This window comes from Peromyscus leucopus, chromosome 3 (assembly GCF_004664715.2).
Source record: "Peromyscus leucopus breed LL Stock chromosome 3, UCI_PerLeu_2.1, whole genome shotgun sequence".
Lineage (NCBI taxonomy): Eukaryota > Metazoa > Chordata > Mammalia > Rodentia > Cricetidae > Peromyscus > Peromyscus leucopus.
Genome location: NC_051065.1, coordinates 146,292,110 through 146,310,810, shown reverse-complemented (window position 1 = coordinate 146,310,810; position 18,701 = coordinate 146,292,110). Strand labels below are relative to the sequence as shown.

Genomic DNA, 18,701 nt, shown 5'->3' with positions numbered 1-18,701 from the left:
TACTAGAACAGATAGCCAGTCATGGTGGCTCATGTCTGTTAATTCTAGCTCTCAGGATGCTCAGACAGGAAGATTGCTGTGAGTTCCAGACCTGTCTTGGAGTTTTGTTTTGTTTTATTGTTTTTTAATTAAAAGTTGAAAAGGGAGCTGGGCGGTGGTGGCGTGTGCCTTTAATCCCAGCACTAAGGAGGCAGAGGCAGGTGGATCTCTCTGAGTTCAAGGCCAGCCTGGTCTACAGAGTGAGTTCCAGGATAGGCAGGCTCCACAGCTACACAGAGAAACCCTGTCTGGAGTTGGGGGGAAGGGGTGGTTAAAAGAGAAAAGGGACTAGAGAGATGGCCCAGCAGTTAAGAGCACTGACTGATGTTCCAGAAGACACGGGTTCAATTCCCAGGCCATCTGGTTTCTGATCACACCAGGCTAAAAAAAAAAAAAGGACCCACGTGACCCCTCTCACTTTCCTTAAAAGCGGTGGTTGCACACGCCTTTAATCCAGTATTTGGGAGGCAGAGCCAGGTGGATCTCTGTGAGTTCGAGGCTAGGACAGGCACCAAAACTAAAAACTACACAGAAAAACCCTGTCCCTGTCTCGTAAAAAAATAAAAGGGGGTGGGGGTGGAGGGAGAGAGAGCACTGGCTTTTCTAGAGGACCTGGGTTTGATTTCCAGCATCCCTATGGCAGCTTCAAATCATCTGTAACTCTAGTCCCAAGGGGATTGGCCTCTGAGGTCACTGCATGCACATGATGCAGACATATATTCAAGTGAGTATTTATACACATAAAATAAAAATAAAATTTAAAATTTTTAAAAATTAGAGAAAGCTGGGGATGATGACACACACCTTTAATTCCAACACTCGAAGCAGAGGCAGGTAAATCTTTGTGAGCTCTAGGCCAACCTTACGTACATCTCAGGTTTCAGATCAGCCAGGGTTACGTGGAGATCCCGTCCCAAAGGGAAAAAATTGTTTTTCCTGCCTGGACCTGTTTGTTGGAAGTGTTTCCCACTCTGGAGTCGGCCTGCTGGCTTCTCTGTCTCTCTAGGCTGGTGTCTGCCGTCAGCCCCAGTGCATCCGTCCTCCTGGAAGTAGCTTCACTTGTGCTCACAGCCCTTCATTTCCTGGAAGCTGGCTGGCTGCTCTTGACTCGGCACAGTGTCTTTTGTTGTTAGTGGTGTTTCTCTGTGAAACAGTCCTGTCCTGGAGCTCACGCTGTAGACCAAGCTGGCCTTGAACTCACAGAGCTCTGCCTGCCTCTGTCTCTTGAGTTGCTGGGATTAAAGGTGTGTACCACCACTGCCCAGCGTTGGTGTTTTTTAGTTGATACTTGCTAATTGGCCATATTTATGGAGGACAATGTGATAATTTGATACATGGATTCTAACATGTAATTAAAGTAATTGACATTTCCTTCTCTTTAAAAAATTTATTCTTCGGTGGCAGCGTGTATTCCTGCTGTTCCTTTTTCTATTCCACTATTCTTATTAGTTATTAATTTTTACATATGGTCTCACTGTGTAGCACCAGCTGGCCTGCAACTGTTCACATAGGCCAGGCTAGCTTGGAACTCAACAGAGGTTTGTCTGCTTCTACCTCCTGAGCACTTGGATTAAAGATGTTTCCACAAGCAGCCCAATTATTATTGTATACATGTGTATGCCTGTGCATGCATACCATGGTGTGTGTGTGTGTGTGTGTGTGTGTGTGTGTGTGTGTGTGTGTGTTTAGGTAGGTCATTCAGCATATAACTTTTGTGTCATCAGGTCTCTCCTTCCACTTTACATGGGCTCCAGTGATCAAACTAGGTCCTGCCGGGTGGTGGTGGCTCATGCCACTAATCCCAGCAACTTAGGAGGCAGAGGCAGGAGGATCTCTGTGAGTTCAAGGCCAGCCTGGTCTACAGAGTGAGCTCCAGGACAGCCAGGACTGTTTCACAGAGAAACCCTGTCTCAAGAAACCAAAGAGGGTAGTGGGTGGGAAACTGGGTTCCCTTCCCTGCAGAGCCGTCACTGTGGCCCGCCACCGTTCTTTGTGTCCCTACCTCCTCTGTGTAGGGGAACCAAACCCAGGGCCTCACACATACCAGACAGGTGCTAAGCCACCCCTCCAGCCTCACACTCCTTACCTGCCTTCTTGGAGGGTCTTTACTGGTCTAGGCAGCTGCCCTTAACCAAGCATACTGCCAATGAAGCCTTCCAGAGTGAGGTGATCAGATTAGGAAAATAGATTTTGAACTAAATTGTGGTTGCTTTACTTTGTTTTTTCTACTTTAATTTTGAGGGGGACGATGTCAAAGTTCTAGAACATCCCGAGCTGTTACATAGAGAAACCTTGTCTTGAGGGAGAAAAATAAATTGTGTGTGCAAGTGCCCACCAATGCAAGAAGATGACATTGGGTCTCTTGGAGCTGGAATTACAGTCATTTGCAAACTGCCTGAGTGCTAGGATCCAAATTCCAGTCCTCAGGATTGAGCAAGAAGCACTCATGACCACTGAGCCACTGCTCCAGTCCATTAACCATCCCCCCACCTCACCCCTGTGTGTGTGTGTGTGTGTCCGTGTGTGTCTCCATTCCTTCGATCCCAGCAGTCGGGAGGCAGAAGCAGGCAGATCTGTGAGTTGAGGCCAGCCTGGGCTACAGAGTGAGCTCCAGGACATCTGGGACTACACAGAGACTCTTTCTTAGGAAAGGAAAAATAAATAATAGATAATAAATAATAAAAGAATAAAATGAAAAGTCAAGAGGGTTGGAGAGATGGCTTAGCAAGCATGAAGAGCTGAGTGTGGATCTCCAAAACCCACAAAAATTGCAGGTGGGTGCTGGCCTACCTGTAACCGTAGCACTCATGAACTGGAGTCAGGGACTGCCTAGGTAGCCAGACTGTCAAAAGGAGTAGATCTGGGTTCAGTAAGAGACCCTGTCTCAATTTATATGGTGGAGAGTGATCAAAGAAGACACCCCAACTCATCATACACATGCGCACACACACACACATGCACACACCACACCTGGCCAGAACTCCTTTTTAAAACTGGTAATCTGTTTGAAGAGTGCTGTTTTTCTCTTCCTGTGGATCCAGTTCAGTTCCCAACCACCTAGAACTCCAACTCCAGGGGTCCACTTCTCTCTTCTGGCCTCCAAGGGCACCTGCACATATACACAATCCGTTACAGTTTTATTTTTTTAGACTGGTAATTCTTTTTTTTTTTTTTTTTTTTTTTTTTTTTGGTTTTTCGAGACAGGGTTTCTCTGCGTAGCTTTGCGCCTTTCCTGGAGCTCACTTGGTAGCCCAGGCTGGCCTCGAACTCACAGAGATCCGCCTGGCTCTGCCTCCCGAGTGCTGGGATTAAAGGCGTGCGCCACCACCACCCGGCCTAGACTGGTAATTCTTAATTCCTTGGTTCTTTCTGCCCAGCCCATCATGTATATAACCCAATGAGATACCCTGTTCTTTAGTCTTGGTGAGATTTGTGTGGTATTGCTCCAGGTATCACCTAATACCCAAAGACTGATTCTAGGCCAGGTATGGTGGTGCATTCTATAATCCTAGATAGACAGGAGGCTGAAGGAGGAGGATCACCATTTGGAGGCCAGCTTGAGCTGTTGAGTTGTTCAGGTTCCTGCCAGATTGAAATCTTTTCAAGCTGTGTAGAATTGCAGTTCATACATGTGTTGATTGGAAATCTGAAAAAAAAAAAACAAAAAACTTTTTTTCAAGGAAAATGGATATAAGTAATGAAAGGGGGAACAATTAATGATAACACGGCTGTTTTCAAGCTTTGAATGATTTGCTGTGTGTGGCCATAGGTACATCTCTTTTCTATAACTTCATTTCTCTTCAAAGTGAAATACCAATTCTGGTTTCTTGAAGTTTGGCAAACATTTTATGACTCAATGAGATGTACATAAATTTTGTCATAAACACTAAAAATTGTGTTTTGGGGTGGGCTATACTGCTCGGTGGTTGTTCCTATTCATCTGTTATTTTTAGAGAGTTTCAGTAAGTAGTCCACACTGGCCTTAGCCTCTAGCTTCCTGAATGCTGAGATTACAGCCCAGCGCCACTTTGTCTGGTCTAGACATTGAGATCAGGACTTAATTCCCAACTGTGTGGTCAGGGGCTAGACACCAGAATTCCATCAACTACTCTGCTCCATTCCTAGCATTCAGTAGTTAATTCCAGGTGTGATGTGGTGCTCTGTCTCTTTTCAGGTAGAATGGAAGAGTCTCACTTCAATTCTAACCCGTACTTCTGGCCTTCTATCCCCACAGTCTCAGGGCAGGTAAGTGGTATTTGCTTTATTCTCCCCAGTATTCATTTCCGCTCTGAGGAGTGAGTTCTTCATGGTGTTCCTACTGTGTGGAGGCTGAAGCAAAGTAAGACACACCTTGTTTCACTGAGTCCATTATCACTGAGAGTTCCTTAGTGTTTGGGTCTGGCTCCTGTCCAGAAACAGATAATCAACTCCTTGTTCCTTGATCTCCAAGGAGAAGACAATGGAACGTCCTTATGGAGCAGACAAAAATCAGGCTTGCTCAGTCTGAAGAGGATACTCCTCTTCCCCTCTTTTTCTTTTAGATTGAAAACACAATGTTCATCAACAAGATGAAGGATCAGCTATTGCCAGAAAAGGGCTGTGGACTGGCGCCACCTCACTACCCCACTTTGCTGACAGTGCCTGCCTCAGTGTCCCTGTCCTCGGGCATTAGCATGGACACAGAGTCCAAGTCAGAACAGCTGACCCCCCACAGTCAGGCATCTGTTACCCAGAACATTACTGTGGTCCCTGTACCGTCCACAGGACTGATGACTGCAGGTAAGCGCCCTTGCTTCTCTCCAATCTGAGGTGTTGATCTCTCCTGATCAGTACCCCAGTCTGGAGGGCTCTGAGGACATGGGGAGTGGGGATGTGTTTAATTCCTCAATCAGATTTTTATTAAGTGCCTACTGTGTACCTAGCAATGTGCTAGGCATTGTGGGGGATACAAAGAAGTAGAAGATGCGGTCCCTGCCTTTGAGGAGGTGACATTCTTTCCTTCTCTGAATCAAGGAGTCTCCTGTTCTCAGAGGTGGAGAAGAGAAGGGAGTCAATCAAGGGGTAAATCTCACTGTTACCGGGGGGGGGCTGGGGACGGGGCTAGGAAACCATTGTTCTGTACAGGGTTTGGGAGTTCCTGTGTCGAAGTGGGCTGGAGGGTGGTGGTGAGGGGTTAATTAGACAACTATCTGGGGGAAATGAAATAGATTAGGTCAGAGGTGAACAGCATAACCCCATCTCCTTTTTCTGCCAATCCTAGGTCCTGGTTTGGTAATCACATCCCCCTCAGGCTCTCTTGTGACCACAGCCTCATCAGCTCAGACCTTCCCTATTTCGGCTCCCATGATTGTCTCAGCTCTTCCCCCTGGCTCACAAGCCCTGCAGGTGGTCCCTGACCTCTCCAAGAAGGTAGCATCACCCTAACTGAGGAAGGAGGCGGAGGTGGTGGTGGAGGTGGCAATGTGGCTCCTCCTAAACCTCCTCGGGGCCGCAAGAAGAAGCGGATGCTGGAATCAGGGCTTCCTGAGATGAATGACCCTTACGTCCTTGCCCCCGATGACGATGACCATCAGAAAGATGGCAAGACTTACAGGTAGGACTCAAAGCCAGGGGCACGATGGGTTTGAGGGTCACTGTTTCGAGCCTCCCCTATCTTCTTTGGGTCCTGCCCCAAGTCGGGCTCTGCTCTCAGCAGCTGTCCACCTGAGCGCCACTTGCATGTCCAGGTGCCCTGTGCTTTGATAGGAAGGTGCAGCTGCGGCCCTCGCAGCTGGTAGACCCCTCGTTCCACTGCCCCTTTGAGAACTCAGCTTGCCATGCTCCTTAAGTGATTTTTGAGTGACAGGAGAGTTTCTCTCTTGTAATAAAGCTTCAGACTGGGCTCCAGTGTCTGCAGCTCCCTTTTTTCCTTTCTGTGTCTTATTTTCAAGAAATCTTTCTGGTAAGCACCCTAGCTAACCCTGTGCCATCCGCCAGCTCTTGGGCTGTGTTGAGCACTGAGTCCATTAGCCCCTGCATGGTTGGGATGGGAGGAATAGTATTCTTATAAAATGACTTGTTTGCTCACTCTCCAATTCACGGAAGTCATTTTGATCCTCCACTTTCTCTCCCGTTGTCCCCTCCAAAAGAGCATATGCATATTTGCATGTGGCACTGTGTACAGAGAAGTCCTTGCTCTTTGAACGTTGAAACAACTTGAATCTCATTAAGAGCTGTCAGGGTCCCTAGTGGGTTTTGGAGACTTGGTCCCAATGGCACAATGGGTTGTTTATCACAGCTTTGACATATATAGACAGGGGCAGATATGCATGGCTGGGAGACTGGTTCTGTCCTTAGTGTACCGAGATGGGCAATGTTGTTCCCATTTTAGGAGCGAAGGGAACTGCGGCACAGGAAATGGACAGAGCCTTGGGCTCATGGATTCAGTTCCCGGCTCCACCACGAACTTGCTGTGTGACCCTGGGCAAGTCCTTTTCCCCTCTCTGCGCCTCAGTTTCCTCATCTGTAAAATGGGGAGAATTCTTTGTATGCCTCCCATTTGTTGGGAGTATAGATAATCTTTAAAATGTTGGGAAGTTCAGAAAGATGAGAGCTAATCATTACTTAGCATTATTTACTTGAATTGTATAGTTCTATGGAGAGTATCCACAAGGACACTGTTTAAATACCTCTTTCTACGTGAAAAAGAGGGCGGTGTTGCTATGCAGAATCTATTGAGCACTGCAGAATTCCAGCTGTAATTCAGAAGTTCATTGTAGCTTTATTATTACAGGTGTACCCCACTTTATACAATAAGTGTTCCTGGAAAATGTTTACATCATACCATATTATAAAGGTACCTGACAAGTTTGATTCATTTAAAGGCATTCTTTTATTATATCAGTTGAAATGAAAATCCCTTTTAACTTGATTGTGTAGATACCTGGAATTTTTTTTTTTTTTTTTTAATGTATTTGCTTAAATAGTGAGGTCATTGTGACATGAGATGCATTTATATGACATGTTGAAGTAGTGGAGGCAACCCTTCTGGTTGACTAGGACCCTCAATTCTGCCAGTTCATTTTTCTCTCCACACTAAAATTATTCTGAATTTCCCAACTATGTATGAATATATACATGTATATGTATAAAGAATTGTGAATACACAGTTGGAAGGAAGCCTTCTAGGACCTTCTACCTTCAGTGTTTTTGAAATTCTTGAAAGCCTCCACACTTGATTAAAGGGAACCCTGAAATTGTTCTGTGACTAATTATATCCTAGTTGAAAAATGTTCCTTCAGAAACTTAAAATTCTAAAGTCCAAAGGAATCTTCCAAATCACAAAGAATTCTGGCTTTCTTTCTTATTGTGCAATTGAACTTAAAAAATAATCCTGAAGCTGGGCGGTGGTGGCAATGCACGCCTTTAGTCCCAGCACTCGGGAGACAGAGGTGGGTGGATCTCTGTGAGTTCAAGCCCAGCCTGGCCTACAGAGTGAGTTCCAGGACAGCCAGGGCTGCACAGAGAAACCCTGTCTCAAACAAAAACAGAGTCCTGGTTTTGGTGCCTGTGTATGTGAACTCCTTCTGTCCCGGTTGTCAGTAGCATGACTGGGTATTGGAGGAATTAGGTGCTATGGACAAGTCAGCTTAGCTCAAAGGCTTTGTTCTCATCTATGAAATGAATGGGAAGGTCAGTCAGATTGATCTATTGTATGAAAGTATTTTGAGGGGAAATCTGCACATTTAAATTGTTGTCAGCATCTTAGAAAGAAAAGGCTGGGATAATAATTCAAAGTGATTATTGAATCCCAGGCCATTGTATTGCCTACCATTCTTACTGTGTCTGGTACACATGGTGTCCATTGAAGTAATGGACTAAATGATGTTTGGTGTTAGCTTTGCCTTCCCACTGCCACAGCAACCTGAATCAGATTCCTAACCACCCAGTACCCTACAGTAAAGGACTTATTTGACTTCTTAGGGCTTCCAGAGTTTTAAAATACAGGTTAAATATTCCCTGTCCAAAAGTGGTTGAGAATTTGGCTTTTTTTCAAATTTTGGAATATTTGCACATATATAATGAGATACCTTGGGGATTGGGCCCAAATCTGATCATGGAAATTTGTTAAGCTGGATGTGGTGACACCAGCAATCTCAGTACTCAGGAGGCTGAGGCAGGAGGATCAGGAGTTCAGTGCCATCCTGGTCTATATAGCCTCTCAAACCAAAAACAGAGTCAGTTGCTGTGGTGCTCTGTGAGACTGTTGGGTCTGGCAGCCTGTCTTAGTCCTGACTCAGGAAGGTGTAACTTCCCCTCTCCAGACAGTGAGTGGCTCAAACTTAGCGGTGCTCTCCTTAACACTCTGGACTTTCTCACACTTTGTCTGGTTTGTCCAACTCATGTAACTGCTGGGCCGTCCTGTGGCTGAACCTTCATGCCTAACTCAAAAAGGCATGGCTTTCTTTTCCATCTCCCTCCTTCAGGCATCTGCCAGACTTTACAGCTTGCCTTCTCTGCAGTTTTTCTTTTGAACTTTAATACAATTGTATCCAAGCTTTCAATAAAAGAAAGGCATTAATTTGTTTCAAATATACTTTATATAGGTAGCCTAAAGGTAATTCTACATAGTATTTTTAGGGAGCCTGTGCTTTGACTTCCTTCTGTACCATGAAGTAACATGTCGAATTTGCCACTTGTGGTGTGATGTCAGTGCTTAGAAAGTTTTGGTTTGTATTAGGGAGGCACCAGCCTATGCTTCAATGGTCACCTGAGATCAGTGCCTTCACCCGGCAGTTAGTCAGTCAGTCAGCCTCTGCGGGAATACTTCTAGTGCCAGGACTATGGGGTTAGCTCAGTTTGTGGTATTACAGTGATAGCTTGCCCTTTGACAAATGGTTTTTGGAATGTTGGGGTTCCTTTTTACAGGATTAGGAGAATACCTGCCAGGTTATTTTGAGTAGAAACAAAGGTGCTTTAAAGGGCCTACCGCAGTCCCTGTCAGAGTCGAGCAGCAGTTCTGGGCCTCATGCTGGCCATCTGACCGTTGGCGTTGGCATCATACCCTGATGAATCCGTGTAGACTTGTTGTTCTGTTGCCAGTGCTTTGTTTTGTTTTGAGACAGGCTGGCCTTGAACTCGATTGTTCCTCAAGTGCTGGGATCACAGGCATGTGCCATTGCAGCCAGTTTGTCAGTCTAGTTTGAGTTAGTTTTTCAGTCTTCTCTAATTAAAGCTTTGAAGATTTGTTTTTTTCTGGCTCCTTAACACAGAGTCTCTCACTGTAGCCCAAACTGGAATACAAGCCCATCGCAGGCCTGCCTTAGACTCCCGAGTGCTAGGACTATTTTCTTTTTCATAATTGACTTACACTTCAGGGGTGATGGGGTTTGAATTAAAATGTATGGATTAAATTTACTATTTGAATTCCAGTGTGTTGGGGCTGAGGATACAGTTCTGTAGTAGAGTACTTCCTGGTGTGTGGCAAGGCCTGGGTTCATGCCCCAGCACTTTAAAACATTTTTTAAGCAATGAACATGTTATACCTGAACTGAGAAATTTTAGTTATCTAAGGAACTTATTTTGTAACTTTAGTTCAGTGTCCTATAAGTGGCATTATGTCCAGTTGCTAACCTTATCTTTGTAAAATACTTGTATCATCATCGGCTCACCCATCCAAACTGAGACTGTTGGCAATAATGGCATTTTATTAATAAAGAACATTTAGCTTACTTTTGGTTGTCCTGGGTGCTTGCTGGCCCTTCTAGAGGCAAAAGTGAGTATCGTTTTAAAGAGCAGAATATTGAGATGTAGGTTAACGGGCAAACTGCAACTGACTCTGTTGGACTAGAGCCCGAGTATCTGGACTCCCATTGACTGTTTACTTTGGACCATGCTGATCTTTCCTGCAGTGTTTGGGTGTCTCAGTCGATAGCCAATGACTGATAAATTGGTAGTCAAAGTTTTCTTCAGACTTTGAAAATTGGTTATCAGTCACTAGGATCTTAGTGAAAGCATTAATACAGAGACCACAACAGTGATACCATTTTCTCAGAGGGAATTTGTTCTAGTCTTGATCACAGCTATTTTCAAAAAATTCTTCTGAAAAGAACGCAAGAATCATCATCCCCTACCCTTTGATGCCCAGTTTACAAAGATAAGGTGGAGAAGAGAGCAGCTTACCCCAGTGGCCTGGCTTCCAGACCACTTCCCTTTCTGCTAACTCACAGTGTACCCTGGCAAGCTGTTTCTAACTCATGTATAAAAAGCTTGTACTCAATAAAGTCTAAGAGGATATGGCTTAACTTTCAGAGAGACCTCCTTATTTGATATTGTGTAGTGTCAGAACAGGAAGGATCCACTGATTCAGGTGACCAGGAAAAGTATATTCAGGTGCTGTTCATTTAACCCAGGAGTGCCAGCATTGGCTTCATGTGCTAAGAAAAAGGAAAGGTTTAGCATAGAGTATCATTACTTTTCAATTCTTTTTTCTTGTTACGATTTAAGGATTATAATCTACTAACCGTTACCTTGGCTTGTTTCAAAAGTGGGTCTGATTTGATTGGCTTGAGACTGGGAGCAAGGACAGGTGATTAATGGAACATCAGCTATGGGGTAGAGATCAGATATGGGTTGGGAAAGCCCCTCCAAACAATTCTGGTACTTTCCATCTCCATCTCTTCAGCCGTCACTACAAAAAGGAAGTAGGGAAAGTCACTGAGAAGACAACTGTCTGGAGATGGAAGATCTTAATCTGATCAATTTTTCTTCATTATTAAATAGGAGACAGATAAACATGGAGAAGCTAAGAATGGGAGTTACCTCGAGAAGTTTGAAACTTTAACTAGGCTAGCCCAATAAAAATCTCTATCAGTGGTTCTCAACCTGTGGGTCATGTCCCCTTTTGGGGTGTCAAACAACCCTTTCACAGGGGTTGCCTAAAACCATTGGAAAACATATTTACAATTCATAGCAGTAGCAAAATTAGTTATGAAGTAGCAATGAGATGATTGTGTGGTTGGAGGACACCACATCAGGAGGAACTGCATTAAAGGGTCACAGTATTAGGAAGGTTGAGAACCACTGCTCTGTATTCACCCAGATCATAATATTTACCTGTCTTACCAGGGTTGAATGCTTATTTTTGTACACTTAGGGTATCTAGTCATTTATTAAGCATTTATTGGGTATTTTTGAGTGCTTGACACTGTGTTAACTTAGGCAATAAAGAGAAATAAGAAGCTGGCCATGATGAAACATAGCTATAATCCCAGCATTTGGGAGGTAAGAAATAAGAGGGTCATGAGTTCAAGGCCAGCCTGAGCTACATAATGAGTTCAAGGCCAGCCTGAGCTGCATGAGACCCTTTCTTTGAAAAGAAAAAGCTACAAGCCTCACCATGTAGTTGGCACAGGAGATGGGGTCGGTTAGACGGGCTTCTCTCGGCAGGCGTGAGGCCCAGCAGCAGCTCCTGGTTGAAGGCTCTAATATCGCCCTTGCTTGGCCAGGTGCCGGATGTGCTCACTGACCTTCTACTCAAAGTCGGAGATGCAGATCCACTCCAAGTCACACACCGAGACCAAGCCCCACAAGTGCCCGCACTGCTCCAAGACCTTCGCCAACAGCTCCTACCTGGCCCAGCACATCCGAATCCACTCGGGGGCCAAGCCCTACAGTTGTAACTTTTGTGAGAAATCCTTCCGCCAGCTCTCCCACCTGCAGCAGCACACCCGGTAAGGCTGCTCTCACCCCTGCCTGGCCATAAACCCCCCAGGCCATGTGGCCTGTGCCAGCTCTTCTCTCCTTTGCCTTTTGAAATCTTAGTCTTTTGTTACTGTCTGAAAATTAAACTGTGTATCCTAGCAGTGTGGGGGGCCTTGAAAATTGTGATTTCCGGTCCCCAACTCTGGAACAATTTTTGTGGTTTCTCTCTGTGTCTGTTTGGAAATCTTCTACAGAGCAGACCCTGCTTTTACTATATGCTTCAGTTCAGAGCCATGGTGTGCATTCAACTTCAGGTCCATGGGGAACAGGCGGTATTGGCCTATGTTCAAATTGCTATTTGGAAACAGGGTAACTGTGGTGAGTGTGCAACCTTAGGAAGAGGCCCAGGGTTGACAAGACTGAATACTGTAAGGTCACCAAGAGCCGTGGGTTGCAGCTCTTCATCATCTCACTGCCATTCTAGCCACCGACTTGCAGTCAGCAACAACCTAGACGTGGGTGTCCTCTTCATTAGCCTCTCCAGCCGGAGCTTGATTGGGAGGAGGGAGGAGGGGGTGCTCTCATCCGTCAAGCAACATCATTTCACCCAGCAGAGAGCTGAGCCCGTGGTGTCGAACTGCTTCCTCCTCCCCCCTTCCCTCCTCTCCTCTCCGGCAGGATTCACTCCAAGATGCACACGGAGACCATCAAGCCCCACAAGTGCCCGCACTGCTCCAAGACCTTCGCCAACACCTCCTACCTGGCCCAGCACCTCCGAATCCACTCGGGGGCCAAGCCCTACAACTGTTCCTACTGCCAGAAGGCCTTCCGCCAGCTCTCCCACCTCCAGCAGCACACACGGTAAGGGAGAGGGGCGGGCTACTGATCCCGCCCCGCTGGCATGCCCTCCCCAACCCCCGCCCCGGACACACACAACCACCCGCATGCGGGGGGCGGGGGAGAGACCTGGCTGGAGGTGAGACCTGGCTGGAGGAGAATATGACTGGCAACAGAGAGAAAAGAACTGGATGCCAAGAGAACCTTTCTGGAGCACAAACCATTTCAAAAAGACACAGTGATTATTTGGTATTTCTTGATTGATTAAAGAGAGACAAACTTGGAACAAAGACAACCATCTCCTTCACTTTCCTCCCTGAAAATACCAAGCACACATCTTACAGATTTCTTCTTTGGTGCTAAGCAGAGACATTCGATTTCAGAAGACCTTCTGGCCCTCAAGACACTAATTATGAGTGGGAGACATAATCATATAGAAGCTGGCACCAGCCTGGATATCATCCTCACAGCAACAAGCAAGAGTCCAAGGAATGTAGTCCAAGAGTAGAGCACAAACGGAAACAGAACTGAAAGCAAACTGAAGGAGCGCCTGCTTCATCAAGAGGATGCTCACATCTGATCCATCACTGTGGCCTTACTAGGGGAAGGGAGTCTGACACTAGAAGAGCTGATGGTTTCCTTTGGTGATATCTCAAGATGAAGTGGAGTCCAGACTCTGGGCAATTGGCCATCTCACCCTGCTTCTTATGGATGTGATGTTCTTACCTAAAAGTGATCAGACACTGTCTTGAATTTGCTGTCTTCATATATTTGAGGCTTTATCACAGATGGTTCTGAAGTCCCTGAAAAGGAGCAGGTGTTGGTGCATCCTCCTGTCTTGAGCTTATCATAGTAGATAGAGGGCCCTGTGGTGTAGGGAAGGTTAGATTGGTCCTAACCTCAGGATTTCCTGTCGTTAAGGGCTTAGACTGGGGGAAAAATCCCTAGGAATTTCCATGAGTTTCCACTAATGTCACCACTACTTTTAACAATCATTGTAACTTGTCCTTTGATTTCAGAGCTGTCTCTGGCTATGATGCTCAGGGTTGAAGGAACAGTTTCTGCCTGTAGGGTGGGGACCAAGGAGAAAGTGTTATGTGCTTTTCTTTTTTCCTTACAATTGTAGTTACCTTTTGTTTCTGAACATTCACTGCGGGGTGGTTACTGTAGGAGCAGATTTATACACCAAATCATGATCTGCCTGTGTCGTGGATGCCGAGGCCGCAGTCCCTTTTCTCCCAGCACAGTGAGGCTCTTCTTGAGCTCAGTGCTACAGGCAGTGACCAGAAATGAGGCGCTTGAAACCACTCCAGGTCAGAGAGGAGCTAAAGCTAGTGCCTCCTGCAGGTGCATCTGAGCAGCGTCCTCAGGAGACAACCTGAAGAACCTGAGTCTGGTACAGAGCTAGTCTAGAGTGACCTTGCTGATGGCCATACTCTTTTTTTTTCATCCTGTGCAGAATCCACACCGGTGACAGACCATACAAATGTGCACACCCGGGCTGTGAGAAGGCCTTCACACAACTCTCCAACCTGCAGGTGAGTGTCTGCTTTCCACAGAAGACCTTGAGTTTGAGGCTTGGGAGAGACATTTGGCTAGTACAGATTCTCAGAGGTTTTCAGAAGAACTAAATTCTCTTTAAAATTATTAAAAAATGAGGTGAAGCTGGACCTGCTAGCCTTTAATCCCAGCTACTTGGAAGGCTGAGGCAGAGGATCCATACTTCAAGGCCTGGCTGTGGTACAAAATGAGCTCAGGTCAGCCTGGGCAACTTAATGATAACAGTTTCTCAACATTTAAGAAAATAAAAGAGTTGAGGAGTTAGCTCCCCAACAGACAGCAAAGTGCTTGCCACAAACATGAAGGTGTGATTGATCCCTAGATCCCACTTTAAAAAAAAAACAATAGTAGTTTTGGTATGAGCTTGTTACCCCAGCACTGGAAAAGTGGACAAAGGCAGGTCTTTGGAGCGCTCTGGCCAGCCATCCTGACCACATTGGCTAGCCCCAGACCAATCAGAGGTCATGTCTGAGAAAACAAGGTGGGGGCTCCTAAGTAGTGACACCAAAGTTGTCACCAGCCACCACATGCATGTGCAACTGAACACACACCCAAAATATTGTTTTTAAAAGACTAAGAGCTGATGAGATGGCTCAGTGGTTAAACATACTTATCATGCAAGCCTGACTACCTGAGTTGGACCCCTAGAGCCAACAGTGGAGGAAGAGAACTAACTCATAAAAGGCATCCATTATATTCTACCCATGTGCCATGGCAGGCACACCCACAATAATAAAATTTAAAGGAAAAAAAAGATTGGTTCTGTAGCTCACTAATGGTGCTTGCCTATATGTGCCAGGCCATAGTAGGTTCATGGTACAATACCACATTGTAACAAAACAGTACCCTTAGGTGGCTAGGGATGGGGGCATGTGCTGGACTACAGAGTCAGAAGAGACAGAAAATCAGCGTCTGGAGAAATGACTGAGCTTAGAGTTTAGAGTACCCATGTCAGGTAGCTTACCGCCACCTACCTAGAACTCCAACTCCAGGGAACCCAGTGCTCTTCTGACCTCCCCAGGCACCTGTACAAATATGTATATAAAAATAACTGTTCAAGGCCGGGCGGTGGTGGCGCACGCCTTTAATCCCAGCACTCGGGAGGCAGAGCCAGGCGGATCTCTGTGAGTTCGAGGCCAGCCTGGGCTACCAAGTGAGCTCCAGGAAAGGCGCAAAGCTACGCAGAGAAACCCTGTCTCGGGGAAAAGAAAAACAAACAAAGGTGTGTTGTGTAACAGCCTGGCCTTGCGCCTGTCACCCTAACTCGCCAGCCTTTTAAGTAGATGTGTGCTGCAACGACCAGGGTCTTGCACGCTTCTTCAGTCGTTGGCGTAGCTAAAGGTGAAGACACTCTTTGGTCTGACGTAGTCAGTCTGTAACATGAGAGAACAAGAATGCAGAGGCAGACACTTGTATTTTGTGTGTGTGGCTGTGTTGTGACTGTTGACGCCTGAGGAGAGGTAACACTTGGGTGTCTGCTTCTATAGCGCTCTGCCTCATTTCTCAGACTTTTGTCCTGCAGCTAGAGCTCACCATACTTGACTAGACCAGTAAACCTGGGGCATCCTCCTGTTTCCGCCCTGCCCAGCACTGAGATTCTTGGTGCATGCCGTCACACCCAGCTCTTAGGTGGATGCTGAGGGTGTGAAGTGGGGCTCTTAACACACAGCAAGCACTCTACCCAATGACTCTCCTCAGTCCTTGTCTCGGTATTGTGAAGAGTTCTGATTTTGTGAGCCCCTGGAAGAGGGAGACCAGGTAGATGTAAGTCGTCGTAACTTTCCAGACCCTGGTGGATTCATGCCGTATGGTAGACACCGCCCCCTTAGCCACTAGTCCTGACGTTTCATCCAGAGCCTTCTGTACTGCCTTCTTGTAGAAAGGGAAGCTAGGATGGCCTCTGCTTACCCCAGGCTCTCCTGCCATAAAGGCCAAGGAAGGAACGGTACTCATTTTGGTTTCTCATTTGTTTAGTCTCACAGACGGCAGCACAACAAAGATAAACCCTTCAAGTGCCACAATTGTCACCGAGCGTATACAGACGCAGCCTCACTGGAGGCCCACTTGTCTACACATACGGTGAAGCACGCCAAGGTGTACACCTGCACAATCTGTAGTCGGGCGTACACATCGGTAAGTGCTCGCTGCTGGTGAACGGCGTGTCGGGTACTTGCCCCTGCTCTCTCTCGCTCAGTAGATAGTCAGTAATCAGAGATAATGAACGCCATAAGCAGTGGTTCATTAGACATTTAAGACGAGCTTTTGTGATGGAGAAAGGTTTCCGGTATTTTCTGTGATATTCTAGAACAGGATTATCAAATGGCTTCACTCAGAGATGGGTGAGAAAAAGAACTTTCTCTCTGCCAGCTCAGTGTCCACGGTGACTTCTAAAAGTCCCAGTCCTTTGCCTCACTCCAGAATAACTGACCCTTTACAGCCGTTACAGGGTAAGAGCCCAGATAGCTGCAGGTCATCTCTTTCCTTCCTTTCATCTAAACTTCTCTTTACCATCTCTCTAGGAAACATACCTTATGAAACATATGCGCAAACACAACCCTCCTGATCTTCAGCAACAAGTGCAAGCAGCGGCGGCGGCAGCAGCAGTGGCCCAGGCCCAGGCCCAGGCCCAGGCCCAGGCTCAGGCTCAGGCCCAGGCCCAGGCCCAGGCCCAGGCCCAGGCTCAGGCTCAGGCTCAGGCCCAGGCTCAGGCTCAGGCTCAGGCTCAGGCCCAGGCCCAGGCCCAGGCCCAGGCTTCCCAGGCATCACAGCAGCAGCAACAGCAGCAACAGCCACCACCCCCACAACCACCACACTTCCAGTCGCCTGGGGCAGCTCCCCAAGGTGGGGGTGGTGGGGACAGCAACCCGAACCCTCCACCCCAGTGTTCCTTTGACCTGACCCCCTATAAGACGGCAGAGCATCATAAAGACATCTGCCTCACCGTCACCACCAGCACCATCCAGGTGGAGCACCTGGCCAGCTCTTAGAGATCCGTACTGCATCCACTGGAAAGAGGGAGGAGAAGTTCTGGTCCCTCCTCTGTCAACTCCTCTTGTTGGGAAAGTTCTCTTCTTCCTTGACAAGTCCTGTCTCCAGCTCCTTGGTCCTCAGGCATGGCTTCCTCCGCAAGATAACCATCCTTAATCTCAGCTGCTCCTGATTGACAAAGGAATCCTGAGCTGATAGTGTTATCCAACAGCCCCATGCAAGCAGAGCTTTTAAAACTGGGGGTTGGTGCTTGAGAGAGGATCTGCTATGACCTCACATCTTGTCCAGTGTGGGCACTTACCTTTCTCTCTTCTCATCCTCAAAGTTGGGGCCGATAGAAGGCTAGCGGCTGGCCTCCCAGATAACAGAAAAGGAAGCTCTAAACGCAACCAGCCTTCCGTTCTACGCTTACCTGTAAAAAAACAGGTTTTGCACGTGGCCTGACCCCTGTGAGCCATTTTCTTTCCCTTACATGGTCTCACTTCCTATTGGGTGGTGACTCTACCTTTTTATTTGTAAGGGGGACAGTAGCTGATACATGGTCGCCAAGGTGCCAGAGATTCCCCAGGTGACCAAGGGTGGTATAAGAGTATGGGTTATGATTTTTCCTTCAAGTCTCCTTCCTTCTCTGCCAACCAAGGGCCTATATACTCCGCCTCACCACCCCAAGGAGCTGTGGGAGCTGTGTTCTCTGCAAAACCCCAGCCAGGTTATTGCAGAGAAGGGAGAAGTCAGAGCACACACAAGGACTGGACTTAGCTCCCTAGGTGCCACGGTCAGATGCCAGACATGGATTTATATATAAATATATATATATAAATATATATATATATACCTGCTCATCACGGCCATCTTTGTTGTAACCATTTCTGTGTTTATAAATGCATTATCTCTGAGAATTTTCATATTGATGTTTTGTTTTTGTCTTATTTTTCTCCACCTTGTCCTCTGGCCATGGCATTTTAATTTTCTTTTACCTTTTAATTTTTTAAATCACGGCAGATTTCAGAGAAAAGAAAATTAAAATAATCAGGAATTATACAGTTGTTATAAAGCAATTTAAAATGAAAATTCTTATGTACAAACTAAGGGGTGTTTTTAGAACATTGTATAGAAATAAATTCATGTTTAAGGATGAGAGCAGTGAGCTACTGATGTAAGCTAGCATGGGAAAAGCTATTTGGGGAGATATTCAGGACAGCATTAAGTACTTAAACTGGAATGTGTGAAGAATGAGTGCTTGTGTGATAAGCCCCTGTGTGAATCCTCAGCCACTTCCAGTTTAGGAACATTTGTGTACAAATTCTGCCCTGGGGATTGCTTGCCTACATCCGTGGTGAGAGCAAGGTTTCATTTAACAAAACAGCTATATTCCTTACCCTTCACACATCAAAAAAAGGGGGCGGGGGAAGTATGGCCTCTTCAAAGGACCTGCACTACCCATGCCTTCCTCTTTTGTCCAAATTCTACTGGGCATTGTGTACATATGTGTGTGTCTCATTAAACTGCAGTGACTAAGACCAGAGGTTTCCGGTGATGGAAACCATAACCAGCTACTGGGCTTAGAACTGAAGAAAATACAAAATGCAGTGAGC

General features: G+C 46.4%; 1 protein-coding gene across 1 annotated transcript in view; it reads left to right on the top strand.

Moving 5' to 3' along the window:
- Positions 1-18,015, top strand: part of Znf384 (zinc finger protein 384) — a 31,072-nt gene extending 13,057 nt beyond the window's left edge. The window contains 12 exon segments of the mRNA XM_037204134.1: positions 4,214-4,284; positions 4,581-4,818; positions 5,053-5,100; positions 5,300-5,452; positions 5,455-5,632; positions 6,410-6,502; positions 11,526-11,750; positions 12,400-12,582; positions 14,018-14,096; positions 16,093-16,251; positions 16,638-16,832; positions 16,887-18,015. Of these exon segments, the coding sequence (XP_037060029.1) occupies positions 4,219-4,284; positions 4,581-4,818; positions 5,053-5,100; positions 5,300-5,452; positions 5,455-5,632; positions 6,410-6,502; positions 11,526-11,750; positions 12,400-12,582; positions 14,018-14,096; positions 16,093-16,251; positions 16,638-16,832; positions 16,887-17,105 (1,836 nt within the window). The 5' untranslated portion in view covers positions 4,214-4,218 and the 3' untranslated portion in view covers positions 17,106-18,015.
- Positions 18,016-18,701: the final 686 nt, after the last annotated feature.